The 8,247-nt window shown below is 54.0% G+C and overlaps 1 protein-coding gene across 1 annotated transcript; it reads left to right on the top strand.

Moving 5' to 3' along the window:
* Positions 1-2,767: 2,767 nt before the first annotated feature.
* Positions 2,768-5,989, top strand: Fzd10 (frizzled class receptor 10). Its single transcript, XM_021163674.1, has one exon. It carries the CDS (start codon positions 3,136-3,138, stop codon positions 4,882-4,884), a length of 1,749 nt encoding a protein of 582 aa, XP_021019333.1. The 5' UTR covers positions 2,768-3,135; the 3' UTR covers positions 4,885-5,989.
* Positions 5,990-8,247: the final 2,258 nt, after the last annotated feature.

Here is an 8,247-nt window from a genome sequence, read left to right on the forward strand (position 1 = left end):
TCCAGAATACCCTGCACTCTCCTTGGTAGACATTTGCAAGAACTCTATGCTAATATCTACAGACAGTATTTTGAAATCTCACGTAGATAGATATATTAGGAGATTTGGGGTCCAAAGTACCCTTTGCTCTAGGATGTTATTTAAAATCATGTTTAATTATCAAGTTTCATTAAAAACCCTTGCTCAAATTTTGAGAAACCTAATAAGATTTCCATTAATTTAAACATAGCTCTATTCCCAGGCCAGTCCCCCCCACCCCACCCCAAAGCTTTCTCTTCCCTCTTTTATCCCTGGTTAAATATGTAAATAAAATGTCTAAAGTCGTTCTTCAAAGAAGACAAAAGAAAAAAAAGAGCCGAGGGGAGAGAGACAGCCATAAAATTCCTCCCAGCTCTCCATAACGCTTGCCAGAGGGGGGCCGGTTTCCGAGCCAGGGCTGAGCAGCAGGGGACCCGGCTGCTCTGGAGTCACTCGTCTCAAATCCCACACACAGGAGAGAGAAAAATAAAATATCTTTTCAGCTGGAGCCATCAAAGGGGTCCTTTCATTTATTAGAGTTGCCTTCCACTCTCGATATCTCGGGGCCCTTATTTTTAGATACTAACGTGTATTTGTTGCTTTCCTTTCTTTCTTTTTCTATACTAGGTTGAGCAGATGGAAGAAATTCTGTTAGCTCTTTCTTCTCTTAATATATTTAAAGGGAGTGGGGGGGGGTGGAGAGAAGAAAGGAACGTGAAAGTGATCATGGCTAAAATAAAAGGTCGGAACGCTGTAGAAGTAACCAGAGCATAAAAGACCAATTACGTGGGGCAGTCTCAAATAGCTCACACCCTGCTCAGGGGCTGAGCTCACCCAGGTTACTTCCAGGGCGGGGCGGGGGGGGGGAGNGTGGAAGAGAGAGAGAGAGAAGGAAGGCAAAAGTGTCAGGAAGGACCCCTTGCAAACTAGTCTGTCTTAAAGCGAAGCGATGGCCCAGGAATCTTACCTAACTTAAAAGGTTTTGAAAACAGCGTGCTAGACTATAAATATCCAAGTAAACCATCCTTATCCAAGCCGCAAGCGCTCAGGACACCGCAGGTTTTTCTTGGGTCACTAACACGGTTGTGGGTGGTGATTCTGACCGTGCTAACCTCAGCCTTCCGGACCGCTGTTTCCACGGATCCAACTTCCCCCCGTGAAAGGCAGAGGGGAACCAGGGGGTCTAAAGGTGAGGCGTGAGCCTGCGCACACCCCTGCGCCCCCCACCCCCAGGACTCAGCAGGTCCTGGGAGTGTCCCAGCCTCCGGTCTGTCCGCTATGTCTGACAAATGAAAGGGACCCGGGTAAAGAGGAAGAACTCCCTGCAGATGGGACGCTGAAGCCTTGTTTTAATTAGAAGTCGATCCTCTGCAGGAAGCGCAAGGCAGGGCGGGGAGGAGGGGTCCTGGGTAGCCTCGCTCCTGGCTTGGCTGGAGCCACTGAGGGCTTCCAGGCATCTGTGCACCTAACTCGGCCCTGGGGTGCGCAGGACTGTCCGAAAGATGAGCAGGGGACTTAGCTGCACCAATGCAGTTGGGGGAGTCCGCACTGGAGGTCCTAGTAGTTTCCCAGACACTTAAAACGCAGACCCGAATGGGGGTGGGGTGGGGTGGGGTCTAAGGAGAGAGTGGGCCACCGCCCTGAGGACTGTTTATCCAAAGCCAAGAGTCCGCGACAGGTGCCGCACCCCAGATCCCTTGGACATCCAAGGACTGCGGTGGGTGAGCTCCCATGGTGCACTCACTCCCTTTGCGGGGGAAGGAGGTTGAAGCTCTGTGTCCTTATCACAGATTGGCCCAAAACCAACCAAGGGGCAGGAGTCAGCATAGCAAGGCACGGAGAGGCCCCACTACTCTGCGTGGGAACCAGCTGTGCGCGTGTAGGCCAGGGCTCAGCCTCCGCCTTCCAGGAGGGCGCAGGCCGAGCACATCTTTCGCCAAATAATATAAATACACAACTTCCTATAATAAATAAATCCAGCCGCTTGGAGAAACCACCAGCCGGCTTGGCGCGATGGTCCCCAACATGGTGGCTTTGGCGGAGCAAGGGTCACCACGATTCAAGCCAAGCCCCTCTTCCCGGGATGCGGGGTGTCAGCGGCCCGGAAAGTCTCCTCCCCGCCCCCTCCCTTCTTTCTTTGAGTAGACCTTGCAGAAGAGGCCCTAAACTCCGGCTTCCCAAGTCCCCTCCCCCTCCCCTGCATTCGGCCCTTTTGAAATTTCAAAGGCAGCCCCTCCTCGGAGTCCTAGCTCCGCGCCCCGGGCAGCAAACCCCCGGGAAGATGCGGGCAGCTTTACAAGCCGAGGGGCCACTTTTTTATGAGCACGGTCATAAAACGCAAATCCCGTGTCTCTTTGAAAGTGCCCTCCGCCAAGGCTCCGTCGTAAAAGTAGAAGATGCGTCCCCAGCCCCCAACCCCGGGTGAGGACCACCCTTACCCAGGTCCCCAAACTTCCCGTAACCTCGGCGTCCTTGGGGTACCGGGGACAATCTCAAGGCCTCCCACCCCCACACCCCCCCTGGGGCGGGGAGGGCAAGCAGAGAGGCCGGCAGGAGGTGAGGCTGGAGGCTGGGGTCCAGCCCCGAGCTGGGGCTGAGGGCGGAGGCTGCCCGGGGCGCAAGGCTTTCTGATGCAAAGCAGCAGCGGGGCGGGGCGGCGGGCGGAGGCGGGGCCTGTCACCAATCGGCTTTGCTTTTTTTTTCCCCCTCTTTGCTACCCTTTGCCTCTTTGCAAGTCTTCTCATCCCGGGACGCCGAGCTGGAAGCAGCTGCGGGCGCCGGGAGGGAGGAGCTCCAGGGCCGGGGGCCACGGTGTGCCCGCGCTGCCCTACTGCGGTCCGCGATCGCCCGCGCCCGGAAGAAGAGGCCAAAGTTTGCGCGCTGAGCGGCGCTCGCTCCGCCGTATTGTTTGCAAACTTCGCTCCCCTCCCCCGCCGCCCCCCGACTCCGCTGAGGCCGCGCGCCCACCGCGGTGGCCCCGGGCGCCGCGAGCGCTCCCGCCAGACTGGATGGGCATGCGCGGGGGCCCGAGCCGGGGCGCGGAGCCGCGGGCAGCAGCAACAGCCCGTGCCCGGGAGCGGCGGCCCTGAGCGGCGCTGGGACATTGCGGGCGCCACCATGCAACTCCCGGGCCCGCGCCTGTGGCTGGTGCTGCAGGTGATGATAGGCTCGTGCGCGGCCATCAGCTCCATGGACTTAGAGCGCCCTGGAGACGGCAAGTGCCAGCCGGTGGAGATTCCCATGTGCAAGGACATCGGCTACAACACCACCCGCATGCCCAACCTGATGGGTCACGAGAACCAGCGCGAGGCGGCCATCCAACTGCACGAGTTCGCGCCGCTCGTGGAGTACGGCTGCCACAGCCACCTCCGCTTCTTCCTGTGTTCGCTGTACGCGCCCATGTGCACCGAGCAGGTCTCCACACCCATCCCTGCTTGCCGAGTCATGTGCGAGCAGGCCCGGCTCAAGTGCTCGCCGATCATGGAGCAGTTCAAATTCAGGTGGCCGGACTCCCTGGATTGCAGCAAGCTCCCCAACAAGAACGATCCCAACTACCTGTGCATGGAGGCACCCAACAACGGCTCGGATGAGCCCAGCCGGGGCTCTGGCATGTTTCCTCCGCTCTTCAGGCCCCAGAGGCCCCACAGCGCGCAGGAGCACCCACTAAAGGACGGGGTTCCGGGGCGCGCAGGTTGTGACAACCCAGGCAAGTTCCACCACGTGGAGAAGAGCGAATCTTGCGCACCGCTTTGCACTCCGGGGGTGGATGTGTATTGGAGCCGCGACGACAAGCGCTTCGCTGTGGTCTGGCTGGCCATCTGGTCCGTGCTGTGCTTCTTCTCCAGCGCCTTCACCGTGCTCACCTTCCTCATCGACCCATCGCGCTTCAGGTACCCCGAACGTCCTATCATCTTCCTCTCCATGTGCTACTGCGTTTATTCGGTGGGCTATATCATCCGCCTCTTCGCGGGCGCGGAGAGCATCGCTTGTGACCGGGACAGCGGGCAGCTGTATGTTATCCAGGAAGGACTGGAAAGCACGGGCTGTACCTTAGTCTTCTTGGTACTTTACTACTTCGGCATGGCCAGCTCTTTATGGTGGGTGGTCCTCACCCTCACTTGGTTCCTGGCTGCTGGAAAGAAGTGGGGCCATGAGGCCATTGAAGCCAACAGCAGCTACTTTCACCTGGCAGCTTGGGCCATCCCGGCTGTGAAGACTATCTTGATCTTGGTGATGCGCAGGGTGGCAGGGGATGAGCTCACTGGTGTGTGTTATGTGGGCAGCATGGATGTCAATGCTCTGACCGGCTTCGTGCTGGTCCCGCTGGCTTGCTACCTAGTCATCGGCACTTCCTTCATCCTGTCCGGCTTTGTGGCTTTATTCCACATCCGGAGGGTGATGAAAACGGGTGGGGAGAACACGGACAAGCTGGAGAAGCTCATGGTACGCATAGGGGTCTTCTCCCTCCTCTACACTGTGCCGGCCACCTGTGTGATTGCTTGCTATTTTTATGAACGCCTCAACATGGACTACTGGAAGATGCTGGCCACCCAGCACAAGTGTAAGATGAACAATCAGACCAAGACACCCGACTGCCTGATGACCACCTCCATCCCTGCCGTGGAGGTCTTCATGGTCAAAGTGTCCATGCTGCTGGTGGTGGGCATCACCAGTGGGGTGTGGGTCTGGACTTCCAAGACCCTGCAGTCCTGGCAACACGTATGCAGCCGGGGGCTAAAGAGAAAAAGCCGGAGGAAACCAGCCAGTGTGGTCACCAGTGCAGGGATCTACAAAAAAGCCCAGCACCCCCAAAAACCTCACCTTGGGAAGTATGAGCTGCCGGCCCAGCCTTCAGCCTGCGTGTGAAGGCAGAGCTGGCTGCAAGAACAGGACAGTCGGAGCCCAAATGGGCAGCTTTTCTTGGTTGGCTGGTTGTTGGTAAATCAAAGTAAAAAGAATATATATACATGTATGTGTATGTATATGCATATATATGCATATATTTACACATATATGAAGTCTACCTTGAGGTTCAGAACAACTGAATGTAAAGGGTTCTGTTCAGTTTGTTGCCTCCCTGAAGGGTCGCTCATTAAGGAAGGAGCCTCTTGTGTAACTAATTTGTGGTAAAGTAGTTGATTCAACCGCCCTCCAGAAAACTTTTGTTTGGGCCTCAAACACACAGCTGTGTATTCGGAAGGCTTTGCTGCCTGTGCATAAACTTGAGGCTGGAGAGCGCCTTTGTAAGCTAAAGAGCTTTCCTAGGGGCCAGCCAGTGAGCCACCCAAGGGCCTGCTCTCCCTCCCTCCCTCCCCCAGCGGGGCTGCTGTATGGGTGGGAGGGAAGGTGAGGAGGAAAGGGGATGAAAGAGGTGACCCCCAAGCCCAAGGTCTGCCTGCAGGTCCCTTAAAAGAGAGTCACTTCCCCAGCCTTCATAGCTGTTTCTCCAACACAGAACCCACCCTACCCTCTCACCCCACTGCAGATCTAACACTGGAGAATTCAAATGGTGTGCAATACTTTTTTTTTTTTTTTTTACATTTTCCCCCTCTCCCTAGCAAAACAAATGAGAGAGAGAAAAAAAGTATTTTGTTGTAAATAAAAGGCAACAAAAGAGATCATCTAACAAAAGAATTTAGAGGCTCAAGCCTCAGGGTTGGGGGTTGGGGGGGGCGCCTTCAGCCTGATACATTTTGTGGCTTTTTAATGGAAACCAAGCCAGTGTGTTCTACACACTGGGACTGATTTGTGGAGAGGAAGGGGGAGGGGGGAAAGCCAGTGGAGAGCACCAGAGGGCTTATTGACTCTCTGAATTGTTAAACAAATGATTTCCATGAGTGGTCTTGAAGCACTTGGGAAGACAAACTTTGTCTCCAGCCAGGGAGGGCCATGCCTGCCTCTGTATATCTGTAATATAGGATATTTTTCATGCTTCACTATTTTATTAAAAATAAAAGACATTCTTTAGTTTGCTGCTAGTCACTGTACATTGGTGAGGGGAGCGTTCTCCATTTCTGAGCAGATTCTTGAGTGTGTGAGGCTGGCTGGACATGGACCATGAACCTGGAGACAGGCTGGCAAAGTAAAACATCCTGGGGCTCAGAGGCGTGTGTGCCGGCAGTGGGAAAAGCTGGCGGTGATTCTGCCCCCAAGGCTCCATGGATACACGGAATGCCAAGACCACACTCACCCAGGATGCAGCAGTCTTTACCTGACCTACTGTGTGCACCAGTCTGAGTGGACCACTCTACTGCAGCTCTGGGGCCATGGGATACATTTCAGAGCTGGATAGGTGAAAGTGGGGCTAAGTTGCTGGGGGGGGGGGTGTCATCAGCAACAAATTCCGAAGCTTGGCCACCTTGAAGTTCCTGGTATCCTTTCTTCTCATCACTAAGGCAAGCTATAGGCCCTGGAGCAGACCTAGGATCCACTGAGGCTTGACTAAGCTAAAGTTCTAGCTAGAAGGACCCAAGGACACAGTTCAGCTCTGAGGAACTGGGAGGGTTGGGGGGAGGGGTCAGTGTAGACCTACCCAACTCTGACCTTCATAGCTCAGAAGCACTTTAAACTATTTGAGTCCTTCTGAAGCAGAGATACCAGCTCGATTGTGGCTTTCTGAAGCAAGTATTGGGGAAGTTTCACAGGGCCATGGGTCCTTGAGCAGGAAGGACAGGTGAATTGGGTAGTCTGGGGAATGCGTTCTAGAAATCAGTGCTAGGCAGCCGGGCCATCGGTGAGCATAAAACCCAGAACCCAGAATCATGGAAATAAACCTCTATATTGACTATTGTTGTCCTTACCACCAGAAGAGACACTAAAGTGTGTGTGTGTGTGTGTATCACACACTGGAGTGCCAACTGGCCAGACCTAGGCGCATCTGCTCCCCTGAGCTGTAGTGGTTAGTTGTATAAGGTTTTGAAAGTTCATACAGAGGAATGCCTCAGTCAAGAACATGGATAAGGCCTTGTTCAGGTGTGAACCTGCTTGACAGTAGCCCCATCCCCAACTGTGACAGGGATCCTGTTTACAAATATCAAGAGACTAACAAGTGGCCAGGAGAAGTGTGCTTTTAACATGTGCTCCTTGGGTCACAGTGAGAACAGCCTGAGCTTCTAACATATTTGTTTCCTGCACCTTCTCTTGTTTCATCCGTCTCTCTGTCTCTACCTGCATCTGTCTGTCTCTTGCAGTTGAACTCTAGTTCTAAACCAGATGGTAGATTTAAAGAAAAACATCAAAGCTTAAAAGTTAGAAAGCTTACACCCAGACACACAAACACACCACTTATCTTTGGGCACCCCCCCCCCAATCCCCTGCCCCCTCAGCTCTGTCCAGACCTCGAAAGGAAACTGCTGTTTCCTTAATTTGGAGACTGTAGGCTTCACTCCAGGACCACAGCCATGCTGATGGAGAGACAGGCAGATGTCTGAGTTCGAGGCCAGCCTGGTCTACAAAGTGACTTCCAGGACAGCCAGGGCTATACAGAGAAACCATGTCTTGAAAAAAACAAAAACAAAAAAAAAACAAAAACAAAAAAACAACCAACCAAACAAACAAAAAAGAAGTTCCCCGGAAAAGGTGAATGTCAAGGTCACACAGCACTCAGTTCTTGATCTCCTACCACCAGCTGTTGCTCACACGTTAAGGGAGCCCTGACTTAGGGAAACCATAGCCTCATAGAGGAGACAGCGGCTCACGTCTCATGAGTTCCAAATATTGGGGAGATATCCTGAGTCAGGGGTCCCCCCCCCTGTGGTTGGGAGACCCAGCACAAGTGCCTGCAAGAAAAGTGAAGCTGCTGGGGTCATGCAAAGGGCTAAGGTAGGGAAGAGAACACCCCCTTGAGAAAGTGATAGGCAGGGTCTAGCTGGTGCCCCTTATATACCCCACCCCAAGCACAGTGTCTTGTCCAGGCAGTACAGACCACAGGGAAAGAATGGGGCAGATATGAGAGCCTCTCTGGACCAGTGGTTCAGGAAGTGATCTTTTCAGTAAATGGCGTTGGGGGTGGGGAGATCCAAGAAGCACCAGGTGTCTGTATGTCCAGCCCTCTGACGAGGAAATTCAAGGTTCAAAGGGCTCCGGAGTCCCAGCCTAAGGTCTCAGCTTATTTTTTGAACTCAGGGTCTCTCACTAAGCTAGTAGGTCACCCTGGCTAGACTGGCCAGTAAGCTCTGGTAATCCTCCTGTTTACCCCAGTGTTGACAGGGAGCTAGGGGTTCAAATTCA

The sequence above is a fragment of the Mus caroli genome, chromosome 5, assembly GCF_900094665.2.
Source record: "Mus caroli chromosome 5, CAROLI_EIJ_v1.1, whole genome shotgun sequence".
Lineage (NCBI taxonomy): Eukaryota > Metazoa > Chordata > Mammalia > Rodentia > Muridae > Mus > Mus caroli.

What these genes read in the sequence shown, in the direction of transcription:
- Fzd10 (XM_021163674.1), top strand. Translation starts at nt 3,136, where the DNA reads ATGCAACTCCCGGGCCCGCGCCTGTGGCTGGTGCTGCAGGTGATGATA.